The sequence below is a fragment of the Phymastichus coffea genome, unplaced genomic scaffold, assembly GCF_024137745.1.
Source record: "Phymastichus coffea isolate CEN01 unplaced genomic scaffold, Cenicafe_Pcof_1.1 PCOF00006, whole genome shotgun sequence".
Lineage (NCBI taxonomy): Eukaryota > Metazoa > Arthropoda > Insecta > Hymenoptera > Eulophidae > Phymastichus > Phymastichus coffea.
In genome coordinates this window covers 3,960,049-3,980,684 of record NW_026706817.1, presented here as the reverse complement: position 1 = coordinate 3,980,684, position 20,636 = coordinate 3,960,049, and the positions used below count along the sequence as shown (strand labels likewise).

General features: G+C 35.9%; 1 protein-coding gene across 5 annotated transcripts in view; it reads right to left on the bottom strand.

Moving 5' to 3' along the window:
* Nucleotides 1-20,636, bottom strand: part of LOC131668335 (uncharacterized) — a 272,207-nt gene that overhangs the window by 47,276 nt on the left and 204,295 nt on the right. For all 5 annotated transcript variants that reach the window (XM_058942421.1, XM_058942428.1, XM_058942437.1 and 2 more), the window contains one exon: nucleotides 11,156-11,723. In XM_058942421.1, coding sequence (XP_058798404.1) covers nucleotides 11,156-11,723 — 568 coding nt within the window. The remainder of the gene's footprint in view (nucleotides 1-11,155; nucleotides 11,724-20,636) is intronic.

The following is a 20,636-nucleotide window of genomic DNA, read 5'->3' as shown; positions in this document are numbered from 1 at the left end:
TATGCGTACTTGAAATATTCCTATACAAGTGACAAAAGTCAATGGTTTATCTGGACATTCAAGGAAATTATTTTTCAATGGAAAAGAAGTTGAAGCTGTATCATTAAATGATGTACTGATGGCCTTTTCAGCTTTCTTGAAGAAAGTTTCACCTTCGTATATTTTAGTTGTACATAATTCTTTTTTTGACATAAATCGACTTATTAATGCGATAAATAACAATAATCTCTATGAATAATTCCAAGTCATCAACAGTTTGTTGATACTCTCTGAATTTTCAAAATGGAATATCCTAAACGAAAAATTAGTCATGAAGGATATAAATTAGTAAACTTATCTCACGACTTTTTGAGTTTAGATGAAGAGTCTGCATTTCATGAAGCTCTATTTGATGTGCAAGTGTTACATGAACTTGTAGACGTTCTAGAATTACAGGATAAACTATTTGCTAATAAAATCAGTTTTTATAATTCCGAAAAAAATTTTATAACTAGGAAATTAATTAATAGTCCATTAAGTCCTTTAAAAAATATTATAAGCGCTAGCATTCTACAAAAAATGAGTTCGGCTGATATCAAGTTTGATAGTTTACTTACAAAGTATAAAAGTGAAGGTTGCGATGGTATAGTCAATTTGCTTTCTCAAAAAAGTAATAAAACTGGAAAACCAATAGTTAGTAAGAATAAAAAAACTCTTGGAAAAATAATAGACTTTATGGCCAGTTACAAATAATGGAAACATTGGTTTATTACATGTACTGTGACGGTAAACGTCAAATTAGCGCTAATAATCTAACTTGATTGCTGCCTGCGGGGGCAGCACCTACCGGGGAGACGAGAAATGTAACGAAGGAATTCGGCACGCGAGCAGACGAAACGCGCGCGATTGAAAATGAAACAGTGAGGGTTTGACCATCATTACGCTCGCCAGCAATCTTAACGCTAACCACCGCTACAAGAACCGCAGGGGCGAATTCCAAGAGCAGAACGTCCGTACCAGGCTGATTCCGAGTGGCCGCTGTTGCCGAAGTGCCGTGCAGCTGCCACGAGTACGCACTGGAGCCGGCGGAAAAGCGCTGTGTCCTGTGACTTTGGAAGTGTGTGAGAGGTTTCGCCATCGAGAGCGAAACCACGTGCGCGCGAGATCGTGATCCGCGACAAAAACTGTAACAGACCGTTTTCTTGCAGTGCGACTCGTTATCGTCCACTTCGTACGTCTGCAATATAAAGGTAAGCTGGCCAGCTTAATTTCGCGGTCGCGATACGATTGCTGCTCGGTTAATTATTCGTCCGAAGCGTGCATGTAGTAGCTCTACGAACAAAGAGCAGCGAGCGTCCCGACACTGCATGTTGTTGTCGAGCAGCGCCGATGTAAACATAAACACGCGGGCCGATCTAATGTAGCATTTGATAGATAATAAAAGGTTCTGTTCGTGACATTAACAAATGCTCTCAGCGTGTTTATTCCGTAATGACTCCACTCCTTGTAGATTCGTAGATTTATTGGTTGACTGACACCCGTTACCTCTTGCTCTCCAACTTTCTTATTTGACATAGGTGATAGTGAGCGCGTTTACGCGATCACCGTAATAAAAATAATTAAACGGTAAGCAACCCCGTTACAGTACTAATAACTAATGTGATACGTGATCTGTTGACTAAAAAAAACCTGAAGATATATATGGCGTATTACGTAATCTGTATGTGACTGTTACTTAAAATATGTAGTCAGATATAAACAACATATTTATATTTATCTCGTTTATGAAAAAGTTCAAAACTCATTCTAAAAAGATAATTGTTATTTACGAGCAATTGTGCAAAGATATCTTGAGCTTTAAATATTTGATAATATGTATTTTCGTCAGCGTTTTGAAAAAAGTTTTTTTGTATGGATATTTCGTTTCCAATTTTCAGTGAGAGTTTACGAGCGTACATGTACAGATACACTGTATAAAAATATTGACTAAAAGTAAAAGGTGTTTTTTGTTATTTATTTTTTAATTCATTTACCCTATCTTTTTACATATATATGTACATAGAATTTGCATCTATTTTCATGTTAATATTAAATAAAACAATTTTATGAACCATATCGAAATTAAAACAGTTTTGGTCTAGCGTGTTACGTTTGAATTCCCCCATAAATAAGCTGCGCCGGCGCAGTGCACTACAAAGCACTGCATCTTCAGCGGTGTTGCCACATCTTTACACGTGATCATATGTTATACCAAACCAACGAAAAAAGTATGTATTTTCGAAGCTATTATTTCTGAAACGGTAAAGTGAACGATATCTTTTATTTTTTTATACAATAGCTACAACTTTTATCTTTACCATACTATTTTTTTCCTAAAATCTACAGAAATCTTTCAGACTTATTTGTAATTATGAAGTTGTGTGAACGGTCTTCCTCCATAAGACGTCACGTATAAGGATTCAACGATTTTTTTCTTGTATTTGGTGAAGCTAGGGCCTCTGAATTTTTGATATGTTATAGAGACACCGAAATCTATACATACGGATTTTTCTAAAAAATTTTACAGAAAATGAAATTTCATGATAACCTCCTTAAAACTTATAAAATAATACAAGAAACGTTTTTTATGCCGAAATTGCAAACAAATAAAACAGTTGCTAAAATCATGTATTGTTTGCAGAAAACTAAATACGTAACAATACGATATGACGAATTAATGCAACCGATATTATGCAACAATTTAAATGAGATCTGATAGATTTTCACGATTCACTACCGACATCGACGGGTAGAGTAAAATACTTTTTATCGACGATTCATGTTTTTTTGAAGTACGTAGTAATATATAAACTTAAAAAAGCAAACACAATTGCGGTAATCAACAAAATTTTCAAAGATTAAATAGTAAAATTTGGCAAACCCGCGGCTATTATGTCAGACCATGGTACGCAATTCACAACGAAAAAATGGAAGGAAACATTAGCTAAATCAGGAATTAAAGCAATTTTCTCATCAATTTGGCACCACCAGTCAAATATCGTAGAGTGCTTACACAGAGAGATTAACAGGTTTTTCCAATATTACGCGAAAGATTCGCACAAAAGCTGGGCGTGCTACACGTAAATCATTAACGAAACACACCACGACACGACGGAATATACGCGAACAGAATTACATTTTAACAAAAAACTAACTAGAGTATGGGAAAAATATATAAAAATCAACAATGCCGACGATATGTAATGTGAAAAGAAGATATTTCTAGCAAGATCGCGAATACATAATAAAGTAACTTAAAGAGCTAAGCGAAACAACATAAATAGAACACACAAAACATACAAAGCAAATGAGAAAGTAGAAAATGTATCGAGCGCGCATGACGGTCTAGTTCACAAATTTTTTGAAGTATTTGCAGGAACATTTATTATAAAAAAAAGAATAGCTGAAGATACGTACATGCTAATCAATGAACAAGAACAGGAAAAAGGACAACATTATATGAAAAACTTAAAACCATATTAGGAAAACGAGACGCGAACAAAATAAAATGATAATAAACTATATTAACTGAACTAAGAAAATTAAATTTATAGCCAAAATCAAGTTCGACATAGAATTAAGTATTAGAAGTCAGTATAGGAAGAGGCAGATTTGTAAACAACGGGTACAGCAAGAAATTACAAACTTGAACTGAATCAAAATCGTATATTCTTTTGAAATAAATTATTGAACATTCTTAAGCTGGACATTTTTTAGCGTACTCCACGTACTCCGCGAGACCAGGATGACCTGGGTATAAATGCCAGTCTCATAAAACCCAAGAAAATTCGACTTAAAAGGGGTGATAGAAGGTGTAAACAACGTGTCGTTGCTACACGGGTAGTCCTGGAGAACGAGCGGCTGTACGTGCACAACAGATTCAGCACACGACACGGTTTGCACACCTACATCTCGGATAGAAATTACGGCAATCGCCTATATATCTCCGACTTAGGCATCGTAACAATTGAGACGGTAAACGGTGACTGAGACAGTAAAAAAAAAGTCGAGCCCTATTTATACTAGACAACGACGGCAGGCATCAAACAAGTGGATGATCCGAGATGACATGGATATTTAGACTCAAGTTACTCGTAACTAGGTTTGTAAGTTAACAGAAATCCTTGTAGAGAAGCAGATAACGTAGATAGGGATGGGGGCAAATAAAGTGCATGATTGTTGGACCTTATTTGGGGGGGAAGTTGTTCGAGGGGGGGGGGGGTCAATAAATCTTTACAAAATCCAAGAGATGGCGCTCGTCACGCTTAAATTATGATGTTTTTAGCAAGCAATACTACTAACTAGATATCGTACAAAGTTTCAACCCGATTCATTAAGTCGTTTTTTTGTGAGCGTTGGTTGAACAAAAGGTTATTGGTTTATTTAAAAAATGGAAAAAACAGAGTTTCGAGCGGTGATAAAACATTTTCATTTGAAAGGCCTTACACCAAAAGAAATCACAGTTGAGTTGAACGCCGTTCATGGCAAGTCTGCCCCTGTGTTTAAGACTGTTTATAACTGGGAACATGAATTTAAACGCCGCCGTACAACAATAGATGAACCTCGTTCAGGACGCCCCGTAGAAGTGAGTACTCCCGAAATGGTCAACAAAATCCCGATATGGTGTTGAGTGATAGAAGATTAAAATTGCGAGAATTAGTTGAGGCCACAGGGGTATCAAAGGGTACAATAATTTCAATTTTGCGTGAAAAATTGGGGATGAAAAAAATATCAGCAAGATGGGTGCCGCGTTTGCTCACTGTTGAAAATAAACGAACCCGCGTGGTCACCTCTGAGGCTCGTTTGGCACTCATACGTCGTAATCCGAAAAACTTTTGGCATCGACTCGTAATTGTAGACGAAACATGGGTAAATCACTACACTCCTGAAACCAAAGAACAGTCCAAACAATGGATTACCTCAGGAGAACCAGCCCCAAAGAAGGCAAAGACAGTAAAGTTAGCTGGCAAGATTATGGTCACATTTTTCTGGGATGCGTATGGAATCATCTACATCGAGTACTTGGAAATAAGCCAGACGATCACTGGACAATATTATGCGTTATTATTAGGTCAGCTGTAAGAAAAAATCAGAGAAAAACGTCCTCATTTGAACAAAAAAAAATGCCTCTTTCTTCAAGACAATGCTCGAGTTCACACGTATGCAGTGTCGATGGCAAAAATTAATGATTTAAAGTTCGAATTAATTGACCATCCACCATATTCGCCTGATTTGGATCCCAGTGACTTTTTCTTATTTCCTGACCTCCAAAAATGGCTTGCCGGACAACGATTCACGTCGAATAAAGAAGTCATCGCCGAAACAAATGCCTATTTTGAGGGTTTTCGGAAATCATATTTTTCTGATGGCTTAAAAAACTGGAAGGCCGTTTAATAAAATGTATCGATCTTCAAGGAGATTATGTTGAAAAATAAAAAAAAATTACATACGCAAAACTTTTTTTCCTTCTTTTTGTAAAGACTTATTGACCCCTCTCGTAACATACACGGAGTTCGAACGAAACAAACAGAGGATTATTAGGGTAATGATCAATAGACGCTACACACACCAAATAGATAGGCTTTTGATCCTCCTTTCAATATCAAAACGCGTGCACGCCGGATCCAAACAACTCGACCTGCTTGAAAGGTCACACGTTTAAGTTAGAGTTTGAGGATGCTTCAGAAGAAAATAAACGCATACTTGCGAGTTTTTTTTATAGTAGCAACGCATTCAATGAAGTGTACAGTTCTGTGTTAATGTGTAAACTTAATAATACTGGATGCTCTGTAACAGAGAATCGCGGTCCGACCGTTGCTTTCCATCGAGCTTTCACTAATGCCCGAACGCCGCGCCAGGCTGAGTGTGCGCAGGTTGATCACACTCTTATTGCATGGTTTGTGTGTTTGAGGTGTGATGAAGGTGACGGCGAGTAGGAAGGGGCATGCAAAATGGAGCGGCAGAGAGGAAGAAAACGAGAGAGAAAGAGAGAGAGAGAAACATAAGAAAGGAGTTACGCGCGCATCTTCTTTACGCTGTTTTGAGTCATTTCGAACGACGTTTTTGCACAAAGGGGTTCCCTCAGGGTGATGTTTTGAGCCCTCTTTTGTATTTAAACTATGTTGGAGATATCTTTGAGGGATTGGGAATTGAAATTAAAGTGTTACAATTTGTAGATGACGTTGTTGTTTATATCAGAATAAATGATCTCGAAACTAGGAGACGCCTATTAGAAAAAGCTCTTTTACAGATCGTAAATGGGCTTAGATTCATTGGTTTGGACGCTTCTTCCGAAAAGACATTGCAGTTGTTAAAGCAATATTTATATTAGATTTTTGAACATACATTGTCTGAGAAATTTTGTGTCTATTTACTTTAATTAATTAAATTTGATATATTTATCAAATTAAAATAATTAAATATGTTTATTATTTTGTCATCAACTAATGTTTATTAATATTTCAGTATTTCGTTGTTTTGCTATATATGACTTTGTCAGGGTCTAAATCCTTATCACAGAGTAAGCAAATACTTTCTTGGTTTTAGGTTGACTGTTTACATCCATCTTCTATCAATACATCTCAGCTACATCTTGTTGATCTCATGAACATCCTGCTATGCTCTAGAAATCGTCAGTCTCAGCCATGATGTTAAAATTGTTAAAAGTTGTTAAAAATTACAACTTATTGATTTATAATTTATAAGATATATATTATAAGATATTGATAATTGTGCAATATTACAATATTCATGATTTATTGAAGTGTGTAAAAATTCTACTAATTGACAATAAAATACAAGTATATGTTGCCAACTGCATTGGCCGAGTGCTCACTTCAAAAGTATTTTTTAAATATATATTGCAACGGAAGTCGATTCGATTAATCGATTCATTCGCGATTCGGTACACTCGCGATGCTCAAACGAACGACTAAGAGAGAGAAAGAGAGAGAGAGAAGGTGCGCGAGAGTTTAAAAAGTTTTTAGTTAAGCTTCAGCTGTTTTCGCAAGAGTACCGCCAATTTAGTTTTGCACCATTTTTCGCCGTTTTCGCTAATAAAGTTGTTTCCTGGATTTTTAGGCGTGCGCGAGTCCAGGAAACAACTTTATTTTGCAAGCAGCATCACAGCAGCAGAAAATAAAGCAGCAGATATTTGCGAGCGAGGCAGTGCAGCTGATTCTGATCAGAGGAGCACCTTCTATTTTCTTCGACAATTACGACTGATCACTGTAATTGCACCGCAAGGTAGGTGCACCTCCCTTTTATTGCGCGACAAAATATTAGCGAGAGTATTTTGTCTATCGCGATCGTTATTTTTTATATTCGCGCCGAGCGTTAGTTTTCGCGGCAAAAGTTCGAATTCTCTCTCTCTCTCTCTTCGTATTATTATTAATCATTGTAAATCCTATTCGCGTGCGTTAGTCTTTCGGTCCGTAAAAGATTGTAATTTTCTAGTCATAAACGTGTGATGATGCGTCATCACAAGAAAAATATATACTACCTGCGCTAGCCCGCTTCGGCTAGAAAATGCGACCGAACAGCTACGGCTGCATGCACCCGCCCACGCACGTCCAGATCTCGCGACTTTTGGTCCCCCGAAATCTCCCTGACCGATGCGCACGACCCTTACGCCCGCATACAACCCCTCGCGCACTCACGACCCGGTCCGACACTCCCTCGGGAAGCTGGAAGCCCTTAAAGTTTCCAGCCGTGATCAGCTGATCGTAAGCCCCCGTTAACTGAGGCAGACTTAGCTAGACTAAAGTAGGGGCAACCGAGCGCGTGAGAGCAGGCGAGACCGCCGATACGAGACCGCTAACTGGTCAGCCAATTGTTATCGGCTTAGGGGTAGCTAAACTAATAGGATGAAACCGACGCTACCTTTGTAACCAGTAGGCAAATTAGGCGCCAACGCACAACCAATAAACAAATTACGCGGGCTAGAAATACCGGTATAGACGGCGCTGACACCCGGCTTAGCAACAAGCCAACCAATCAACTAATGACTAAGAGGAAGTAAGTTAAGAGAAGCGGCGCGTCGTCGAAAAACGGCGCGCCAGTACCCGTCCAGCCCTGGTGCCGACCAGTGCACCGCTGAGCCCTGGAGCCAACCAGGGAAATTCTGCGCGAGTGCCGCAAGTGAGTGAGTATTAGCAGTGAGCGAGTATTAGCAGTGAGTGAGTATTAGCAGTGAGTTAGCATTAGAGCAATAGCATTAGAGCAACAGCATTAGTAACAACAGCAGCAACAGCATTAGCAATAGCATTAGCATCAGCAATAGCAACAACGGCAGCACCAACAACGACAATTGTAGCGGTAGCTACAGCAGCTTTAGCGGCGGTGGCCGCGACCGCAATTGCCCTAAAAAAGTGTCGGAGTAAGTACGCTTCTCTACTCTTAATTATGGCGTGGTTGCCGAACGTCCGCGTTACGGGAGTGCCGCACGTCTCTCGCGCGTCCGATGATGTCGTTTTCGCGCATACTCTTGTCGTATGACCTTCGTGCGCTTAAAGCTTCGCTATCATGCGTGTTTTGTCGTTGAACTTCCGAACATTCTTCTTGTTGCGCCGCCGCATTCTCCATTGTCCGGAAGACGAAATCGTCGCGTGATTGCCGAACGTCCGCGGCACGGGAATGTCGTATGACCTTCGCGCGCTTAAAGCTTCGCTATCATGCGTGTTTTGTCGTTGACCTTCCGAACATTCTTCTTATGCGCCGCCGCATTCTCCATTGTCCGGAAGACGAGATCGCCGCGTGATTGCCGAACGTCCGCGGCGCGGGAATGTCGTATGACCTTCGCGCGCCTGACTTCGCTATTATGCATGTTTTGTCGTTGACCTTCCGAGCATATTCTTTGTTGCGCCGTTATACTGTCCGATGTCCGAGAGACGAATTCTCCGAGTGCGCGCGTCTATGTATCGTAAATTAGTCGCCTAGCCTTACCGATTAGCAAATGAGCTTTTCCCTGTTGTCGTGCGGAGAGCGAAACGTCCGCGTACGTATTTGTCATAGTTCTTTGAAGCGAATTTCCCCCGCGAGTTGATTTGACGAAGCAAGGTATGACCTTCGCGCAAACCAGGAATTCACACGCGCGCCGATAGATTCCCTTTTCTGAAGTCGATTGAATACATTGCGCGAGTCGTGTCCGACCTTCGTCCGACCGACAAAGTTTTCCGTGCACACATCACTAGTCCTTGTTTTCGTTACGCGATTATTGCTGTGAGGTGCTAACAACATCGCGAGCAGTGATTAACCTCCGCGCGACCGACCGAATTCTTGCATGTGTTTACCTCGAGCGAGCTGGAATTTTCGCCGCAAGTAGACAACCCGACATCGCGTCATTTCGTTTCCTAATAGTTTAACAGATCTATCACGGATTAAATGTTAATCCGATTTCATCTAGGGGATTAGTCGGATTAAGCATTAGGTCATTCACACCTAAGATGAATCGAGTGTCACAAGTTAGGTGACTTAAAGTGAGTTCAACTCTGTTAGAAAGTTGACACTGTAAGGAAAGTATCAAACGTAAAGGCGAAGACACGTATAATCATACGTGATTAACGGAGCGGCGGTTAGCTGTGCATCGTGGGAGTTTGTGCTTCAATAAATTCTTATTGCATTAGTTAATCCACCCCGTTACAATATGTTATTAATTGTCAATGAGTTAGTGAGGGTAGATAAGAAGAAAAATAAGTTTTTCAATGATTTCATGATTAAATATTTGTATGTGTTTTTATTTTTAATTTTGTTCCTAATGTCTTTTTACAAAAAATGTCATGTTCTTTTATATTTAAAAAACTGATCCTCATATCAGAAATGGTGAAAACTTATAGTTTTATAACTTCTGTAAACGATAGTAATAACGGTATTATAATTTGTGCAGTAACAGCAATAACAAATTACAATCGTAGTATTAAAACGATCATTAATACGAAGTATAAAAAAATTATTTTGAAAATTGAAAAAATGTCAAAAGTAATCAATCATAGATAAAAATAACAATTATATAGGATTTCAAAACAATTATTCTGTATCGATGACATACGCTTAGATCTTGTAATTAAATAAAAATTGATTTTTCAAACACAAAAATTAAAAAAAATTCAGGCAAAAATTTTTTTTTTCATAAATCACAGAGTCAAAGAGTCCTTTTCCGAAGTAAGGAAAATTACTATAAAATTTAAAGTTCACGACAGGTATGACAGAAACGTCTCACACTTTGAATTTATACTACTAATCATTGTCTAAGGATTAAATTTTCACTTGGGTCTTCACTATTTGAGGCTGTTACAAAAGGACTATTAAAAAAGGATACGGCCTTGACTAAATGTATTATAGATGAAAATGTATTCTGTCGTTTACATTATATTGAGTAGTTTCATAAATTAAACTATAATTTATATTGAGCAAAGAAATAAGAGAGTGACACCTAAATTCTATAAATAAAAACTATCTCTACTAAATTTATTTTTGACAACGTTTCACTGGCTTGTTTTCATCATGGTCTTTTATTAAAAAAATAATAATAAATCAATCCGTTGTACAAACATGATAACAATTGTACAATAAAAATTGTATAAAATCGTATAACAAAAAAATATGTACCACCGCAACTGAAGATTTTTTCAAGATTACGTTATCGATTGTTATGAGTCAATAAAAAATTTATTGTAACATTTGTTAAATAAAATAAACAATACAGTGAAGTTAATACTCATAATCGGATATAAAGCAATCAAAAAATGCAATACAAAATACAAGTGAGAAGTTACACGACACAAGTCAAACTAAGAAACAGTGAGAAAAAAACGAAAAGAAAAGAAAATTAATTCTTTTTTTTCACTCATTCAATATTAATAATCATTCCATAATAAGTATCATGAATTTTGCAAAATAAAATGAATTTTATTTTTTTTTGTGCAAAATTCATGATATTTATTGTGAAAAATACGTGGTCTTTAACTCAGAAAACTTAAAAAGGTTGGCAGATTCTGGCTAACGAAACATCTTAAAGAAAAAAAGTACTTGTTTTTTCTTTATTACCTGAAAAGTTTTACTCTTATCTAAACCATAAATCGGATCTTCAATCGATATCTTAGACAAATCATTTAATGATCATATAAATATTCAAACTTACCAAATGGGTAATTTTAGATAATTTCGATAGAGGTAATAAATCTCCTCGTAATAACATCCCGCTAACAGCTTTCAATCTCAATTCTTTACATCCATGCAGATTGCTTATTGATTCTATATTAAAAGAATCACATTTTATAGACATAGCACTTAATACTTCTAATTGAGGACAATTTTTCATAACTTCTTCAACAACTATTGCAGGACATCTGCATAGTTCAAGCTTGATGAGACTTGAAACTTTGGGTATGATTGTTACAAACTTTTTCCAAACATTATCAGCTTCTCCCGCAATCAACATTTTCCTCAAATCTAAATGTTGAGTACCACGACATTTCAAAGTATCTGCTAGACCATCCCAATCAGTCACCTGACTATTTTTCATACGTACTGTTTTCCATAATGAAGGATGGGCAGCAAGATCCCTCCACATGTGACATACTCTTGCAGCTCGTAGTAATTCTTGGACTTTCAAGTATTGAAAAATACGAGAAAGTGCGTGGTATCCGGCACAAATAGAAACCATAAAATGTTGTCGATGATCACTTTCTACTAATGTTTGTTTTTTTCTGAAAAAGAAAAAAGAATTTATAATTATATGTTTTCAGCTTTACGCCTGATATTAGTTATAAATATAGTTTATGAGTTTTTTTGACCGATTTGGTATTTTTATCTTATTCTTAAATTGAGAGTCTAAAGACAAGAGAACAATCGTAAATTAAGAATGCGAAAAACTGTAATAAGACGATCAAACTCATGATTTTGCGCATACTCAACAGTAGTCTTCTTGTCTTTCGGCTCAGTAAGTCAAGTACCAAGCACCGAGTATATAATGATTTGTATGAAGTATTGCCATCAGAAAAACTTTATTTATATTAAAACAATTGTTTCTTGGTTACTTATCTATGGAAGTGAAGTAAAAAAATGTGATGTAACTCAGAATAATTATTTGCAACGATAATTTATTCATTTGCTTAATGATCGTGTCAGGTTCTTTAAATAAAATTATTTATGAACTATTATTTATATATTTTATTCTAATTGTCGATGAAAAGTATCGAATGATGTATCGTTTATTGAAAAAATTAATTGATAGTACCATTTTACAGACGTATAAAATCTGTATTTAATATTACGTGAAATAACCTCGTCAGAATCGTTTTGAATCTGATTTATATTTAAAAGTGATTTACTTAAGGAAAAATCAGCACATATTGTGAAAATATTTGAAAAGAAAAATCTAAATCCGTTTTTTGTTATCATATTTCATTTGTCATATTTACTATGTATTTTTGAAAGAAACACACGGATTAGCTGCTTTTGCAAAGATATCAGTATTTTTTGCTCGTGAAAATGATAAAAATCATCGATAAAATTCAATGATAAATCCACTTTCTGCTAAAGTGCAAGTCCTCAACAGTCGTATCTGAGCTTGCAATATGTATATTTAATATATTAATTATTTAGACATGAAATTTTTTAGCATAGATAATATTACTTTGCCTCATTCATCACGAAACATATATCCATATCAAAACGGTGAGAATCAAATGACTATGTGAAAAAGCTATTACTCGTGCGCAACAATGACGATTAGGTCGTATTGGAAAATAGTAATGTGTGATTAGTAATAGTGACTAGATATTAGTTTAATACAATATTTTTGTAAATAATGTATTGATAAGAACCGTTCAACTATTCAACTCTCTCTCTCTTTCTCTCTCTCTCTCTCTCTCTGTCTCTTTCAAGCAATTTCTAACGTAGTCTGTCATTATTCACGTTCCAAAAATTCTAAGGGAATAATATAGTGTATGAACAATAAATAAAAAAGAGGGGAACCTGAATGAATCCGAGGTAAATCAAAATCCGTATAATAAAACTATATTGTTGTTGAAGTGGAATCCTTATAAAAATTGGAGGATTAGCAAACGAAGTGAAGGGGGTAACAATCTCTGTATTATATAGAATGAAATTAACAGAAAGAGACTATAAAAAAGGACAAAATGAAGGAATGGGGGCAGATAAGGAGTAAAAAGCCGTAAAAATTAATCATATATTTAAAAATTGAAAAATACATGAAATAAAACTAACTTAAGACCAATTAGTATGGCTGAATAGTAAAAAATTTTGTATTCCTACGTAGAAAGTGAAGCATTTCAATATATAGAGTCAAATTTGGAGGAAATATGCACGATGTTGAAAAATGACCTCGATGAAAATTGTATGATTCAAAGATGGACAATCATTAATTACTGTGAACTTGAGCTTGAACTTGATTTTCAATGGTTAAAATGTAGATTTTCAAATAGGAATCTCTATTTTGTTGCCGGATTTGAAAATACCGGAAAATACAACATTCAGATAAAGTATGTTATGCGAAGTTCGGAAAACTCCTCCTCAAGGTTACTCTAAAGTCATGTGAAGTTCAATTTTATTTTTTCCCTCATTTTATCGAAATAACTAAGCAAAGATACGGTTTAGCGGAAAATAACAATTACAAAAAACAATAATCCAATAATTCAAATAGTTGAAAATTACTTAAAGTGAATTGGTTTTATAAAATGAAAATAAATAGAATAAATATGAATTATATAACATTATCTTTATCTAATTTTTCTTTTTATTAATTTGCATTAATAAAAAAAAATGATAAATGCAGCGTCATACTTTTAATAAATTAAAATTAAAATACACATGATAGGTGTGAGAGTCTGAAATTACTTCACTGAAGTGAAAGCTCTTATTTTTAATTGATTACTAACGACTGATTGTGTATTTAAAGTGAACGCTCAGTGCACAAAGAAGAGGGTCTCCAAGACAGGTTTTTGGCCCAAAAAATTTTAAAAAATTTATAGAGTATCTGCTAATAATAAGAAGTCGATTCCACTCTTAACGGATCCCTCTCATCCACCCGCCCCGTATTCGCCCTAGGCACCTCTTAAAAAAAAGAAGACTTCATTGCTTCTATGTAGTGTTTTTGAGAGAAAATCTAATAAAAAAATTCAGAAAGATACGTATGGTTTTAGAGTCGCTGATCTATATATTATAAACAATTATATGCAAAAAAACATGATTTATTGGGAGAAATTCATTTTTGACCACGTTTTTGGATTTATGCTTCTGAAAATTCATTCACAAAGATTTTTAAGTTCGCCGAATATGAAACCGGTGTCAGAATTTGAACCAAAAACCCTCGTGTATCAATTTACAGCGAATAACTCCTTATAGAATAATGCGTGCTTCAAAGAGTTAATCAACACTACTGAAAAGTCGTAGAGATCAGTTCCTAAATTTTATTTGTTCGTATTCATTGCATAGTAACTATTCAACGTAGGTCTTCAAAAAAGCGTCCTGTTAATGGGTTCAGATTCCGCCAGGATAGAGGTTTAAATTGGAAAATGATATTGATTATCTTTTGACCTTCAAATACGAATAATTAAAAATTTCGCAGTCATAGTTGACACCGTATTAATTTTTTTATCTCTACATGACCTCTGAGGGACAACAGTATCCCACACAAGTTACATCACCAGAACTTAAAATTTCCAGCTCTTTCTAACTACGGGTTCAAAAATAGGGGTCGGGTTCCTATTTAAAAAAACAATGTTTACCTTCAAATAACTTTGAAACTGACCATCAAAGTCAAAGGCAAGGTCATGTCCCTCTCAGAGTCGAACAACTTTTGTCTGAAACATTTTTCGCTAAACATTACCTGAGTAGAGATATACAAGTGTATCGATTAAAATGAACCATTCTGTATACCATCCTGTACAAGTATGTTATTTATACCAGCTGGTTTCGGTACATTCATTACTTACTTAAATATATAACATTGGAATTTTGACAACATTTCTTTTTTGGTGTGCAAAAGGAACTGACCAGTACTATAACTTCATCTGAGAAGATAACTGATGTAAATAACTCTCTGTTATACAGCCCAACGACAAAATTCAAGGCATACTTGCATACCGTGAAGCGTTAGTTCTTGATTTAATGTGATTATGATAAGTATAATACATCTGCTCCTTTAGAATTCTGAAAATTGCTGGCTTTGATATTGCTAATTCTCTTTCAATTTTACAAGGATTAATATGAAAATTTAAATAGAACATATTTTCATCAAATTTGCCATGGCGACGATTACGATGTTTATGATGTAACCGTCCATTACGGGTAAGATAATTGTTAAGATATATGAAATAAATAACATATTTGATGTAAATAGTTCTTTTCTTTCCGATACTCATAAAATTTTTTCAACATTATCGTTTTTTAATTCATTTTACATTTACCTAAGTTTTTAAGATATATGGAATAAATAACATATTTAATGTAAGCTGTAACAAATATAAATAGTTCTTTTCTCATTCCGACGTTCTTAAAATTGGTTCTATATCATCCTTTTTTTTTTAATTTCGTTGGATATAAAATTTTGTTTTTCCTCGAATAAACTCATCTTATAATTGACACCATATTCATCATAATCACTATTTTCATCACCTTTGAATACAATTAAATTTTCATCTTTCTCAATTATGTCAACATGTCTACTTCTAACTATTTTATTATTTATCAATACTCTATATCCAACATCACCATACCCTAATAAAATACCTACGTCGGCTTTTCTATCCCATTTCATATTTCTTTTTATTTCTGGCTCTTTTACGAAAACTATGCTACCATATATACACAAGATTTTAACGACGGGTTTCTTTTTTAAGAAAATTAAAAACGGTATATTATTTTCACTCGTAATCGTTATTATTCTTTTTTTGAATAAGCTGCAGCTTTAACTATTTCTGGTCAATATTTATGATTCGCTTTGGCTTCATTTTAATTCTTTTATTGGTAAAATCTTATACTTTATTAATGCAGTCAACAAAATGATCATATGTTTTTAACTTTGAGTTTACAATATGAATTAACATATATTCATTCACTGTAGTCAAGAATAAAAGTTAAAACGTATTTCGAGACATCAAATAACATTACATGTAGTCCATTCATATTGGCATGCACTATTTCCAATATTTCGGTTGTTTTAGTTCTTTGATTTTTGAACTACAAGTTATAATTTTATTCAAGGTATACGTCGCACTTCAATATTTTTGGCTAATTTATCCGCCAGGTGATCAACTAAATTATTTTTACAAATATCGTCTAAATACTTTAAATTCGTCTTACCTAAAATTTTATGAAATCTTTCTATCTGAGTTATATTATTTTTATTTATATCTACAGTATTACTTACTTTATAACGATAAAATTATTTATTATATAAACTTGGTAAGCTATTGCGATCAACTTATCTCGTTTGTTATAAGTTCTCGAATTATTTTCAAAAGAATAATTTTATGAATATTTGTTACTTTTGCGAAATTTAACAAATTTTTATCTATTTCCTTAACATCAAATTCATTGGATATTCTAATTCTTCTTGTTATTTACATTTACATTAAAATAAGTTAAGATTTTTCCGACTTTAGTACCTTGTGACGTTCGGGTCACTTTCTCAGGAACGTCTGAGGCATACGCTTTCTCAGGTGCTCGATGCGGTCTGCGTCTGCATGCTTAAACTAGGATGAATAATTGAAGAAATAGAGCTTCTACTGTGTGATTCGCGTTATATAAAAAAATTTTCTTACTACAAGACTCCCATCGAACACCATGATCCAATGGAATTGGGACTTGTATGCGAGTATCCCAGACCTTGCTGGAATAGTCACAAAAATTTATCTAAGTAACTTTTAAGCGGCGCGGTTGTCTTATTCAGAAATATTCCAGATCTTGCTGAAATATTCTTCGAAAACTTAAATTTTTCGTGTTTTGAATTGCTAAGCTAGGAGTAAGAGGAAGAAGAAATAAGATAGCAAAAAAAATTTAGACTTACTTTTTATTCTATATGGCTTTCTGGTACTTGGAAAGATCGTGTTTCGCTTCTCGGACCTAAGTCGAATTGGAACTGAGACTGGAACTAGATTGGCATTTTTTCGCTTGTGCACGCCTTTTTACAGCCTGAGGGTAGTTGGGAGGAAAATCCCTCCCTCAGACCCTTAAAATTTGGGAAGAGTGTAGAAATGGCAGCAGTTTTCCCTCTCGGCTTTCGGGCCCTATATAATTGGTTCGGGGACGTGGTGGAAATCGAGGGCGTGCATTCAAGGGTATGGGCCCTATCTCGTTAGATGGTTCTCCAAGTACCATTTTCGTTACAATTTTATTTTATAATTAATAGTTTATTTATTATACAAATTTTTATAAATTATTCTTAATAATAGCGCGGCTTAGATGATATCTAAATATATTTCATGTGAAAATCTTAAATTCCAGGTGTTTGTAACTTGTAACTTAAGTAATTAACTAAATTCGTTGTTTAAATGATATGGAATGAAAAAGGAAAAATTGTACATTATTCATGTGTGGTACATAAAACTTGGTATATTCCTAACTTAAATTAATTATCGAGTGAAAACTATCTAATTAATTTATTGTTCGGAGATTGTGTTTTCACGTTTTGTTGGCCCTTTGATTTACTTAATTTCTGCACAATTAATTTTAAAAGTTGGACATAAAAATTGTTAAAGTTATATTTGTTCTTTTATTTATTGAAATCGTTTTTATTTTATTATTGTTTTTATTTATTACATACACAATTTTAACTTGTGTCGCATAATGGACTAATATACTTCTATTCATTAATGTAATTATCTCTTGAATATTTATTAAGTTTTCTAACTTATTTAGGAAATATAGTTTCAAAACTTTCGGATATTGTCATTAATTGTGCTGAAAATAAGTCTCTGATCAAAAAACAGGCGGAAAGTTTCAGGGAGCTGCAAATTTGTCCTATCATTCTGTTATTTTCTTTATTCATTTATTTAAAAATTATTGTCTAATTTTCTCTCCTGTGATAAATTTTTTTGCTTCTAAAAGTGGAATTTCTTGGGAGAAATCATGAAACAGGATGTAGATAAAATTCCGCAGTTCCCTGCTCTATATTCAAACCTACTCAAAAAAAAACTTCTTCTGAAAATCAGAACGTGCGCGACAAAAAGAGCATCTGTTTCGACTTTTAAATCATTGCCTTTCTTTATTTCAGCTCTAAATACTCTCCTCATACTCACTCCAAGAATAAAACCTAAGTTACATGTTAGACACACACAAAGAAAAAACGTTTCCACAAAATTAAACGGTACGATGTTACAACATTTTAAAATTCTACCGTCTTTAACTGTAAAGGTGAGGCTGGTCATGGCCTACACAGTGCATCCCTTCTCTCTCTTCGACATCGCCAAGGGCTCATGGCAGGCATCTGGCGCACGTATGTTTTCGTACTTGATGCCAGCCTTTTGTTTCAGCAACGGTTTCTCTCTTCTAGAAAGAAAGAGAGAGAGAGAAAGAGTGTAGCTATAATGCGGCTAGGCGCGCGACACTGGCCACGCTTGGCGGTGCCGCGTGCCGCCGATTAGGCAAGTGAGTGGGGAGGGCGTGAAAAGCAGTCTCTCACGCACTATTGCGTCATTTCTCGCGAGCATTAAGGAAGTGACCCCGCGAGCGAGAGCATACCAGCCTAACGCACCGGCACAGTATTTTTTTGAGGTAACGGCTTTTGTCCACCAGTCACGCCATATCTCAGGAAGTCACCAGCCCGCAGAAATAAGATCAACGTGCCAGCCCAGTCGACTTCACCAATTACACAGATCATACTCTCTCCTCTCGTTTCTCTTTCTTAATCGGTTTAATCCTTTTTGGCTATTCGCGACTTATGCGCTGTGCCAGGCTCTCGCGGACCGGCACGGCTGAACTAGTGGTTAAGTTTTCTTTTTATTATTGTGTATCGAGTCGGTAATGAGATGGCAAAGCGCTCACGTGCCGGCTATCTTATTTAGTTGATAAGAATTTATTGTGTATTAGGTTAAGGTTTGATAGATTGTTCTGTTCGTCATTGCTCAAGGTAACGGTTTTATAATAAATATAATTCGTTGGTAAAAGGTTAGAGTATTTACTGCGATCGCGTTTCCTCTTCTACCTTGTTGGGAGCGATATACAGCCTCCCTTACCTCCTCCTTAAATAATTCGGTGATAGCGGGAAAGGATTGACGGCCAAGGACGGCCGACGCTATTACATAACTTTTACTTTTACCGGTTTGCTTTAAATAATTGACTAATAAAAATTTTCTGAAAAATTCCAACGAGAAAAGAAAGGTTTGATAATAAAAATGCAATTAGTATCTGTAGTAATGGCGTGTAATGCTTTTTTTATGTGTAATAATACGATTTTCACGCAAAAATGTCAAAATATTGGTTTTTCTTAGAAATAAAAGCTTATAATTTTTTTGCATTTCCTAGGCTAATTTAGGTTATGGTATTTGAAAGAAAAGCTCGAAATCTATCGCAATAGGCTTGTTTAAAACTTTCTAACAATATTTTATTAAAAAGCTGCACCGCAGAAAATTATGTTTGAATTTTGGTTTTTGGAAACGAAAATGATTATTTCATATTTATATCCATCAATCAAAAACTGTTTCAGTTAGTTTGTATTTTACTCTATATAGTTATTTCGTATATCATATACCTTCTTGATACTTTGTAACGGAGAATCTCGGCTAGTCCGATTTCGTCCGTTTGGCTTTCGCAATTGTCCGCGCGCCGCGCCAAGCTGAGAATGTTTGCGTGTGACACGCACACCCATGCTTGGATTTTAATTTCGAGGTGCTGTATATGGGCTGAGCTGATAGCTGAAGTGATCGAGATGGCGCGAAAAATTTGAGAGAGTATCTGCTGGGCTTTAGCAGAGTGAAGGTCACACGCGCGGATTAAACCGAAGTTAACGGTCTATCGGAGTTGGCCCCGCGAGCTCGTCAACGTTTTCTTTTTCGGAGACACGCTCGGTGCGCGGATAAGAATTAGAGTGTGTGGCTGAGTCGCGCCCAGCCGTGTGCAGAAGGATACCCGGCACCGGTGCGTGTGGGTAACCGACGAGGTGCGCGGGTACGCGCGTGAGCGCGCTTTGACGCTGCTGCAGTACCAAGCAACCAAAGGACAGCGGAAGTAACAACAACAACAACAGCAACGAGCGGAACAACAGATTGAGGCAGCAACATTGGAACGAGAGGACGAGCGAGAGAATAAGCACGACGACAATAACACCAGCGAGGCGGTTACAGAGAAGGAGCGCACCAGCGACGTCAGACTGCGAAGCGTTCTAATCGGCAGAGAGGCTGAAGGTCGAGGTCGGTGCCGTGTTTCCTCTTGTTTCTCTCTCTTGCATGTTTGGACGCCAGTTCATGGGTGGTAGTGTGGCAGATGTGCTAGCTACCCCGTAATGAAATAACGGCGCAAATTGTTTATCGGTCATCTGTTGTAATAACTAATTTTAAACAGGGCATCGGCAGACTGACCAGCCACCGATTCACCTTCGCGTTCGCGTTTATTATTGTGCCGCTCGTAGTATATAGGCGTGAGATCGCTGTCTTCTAGTC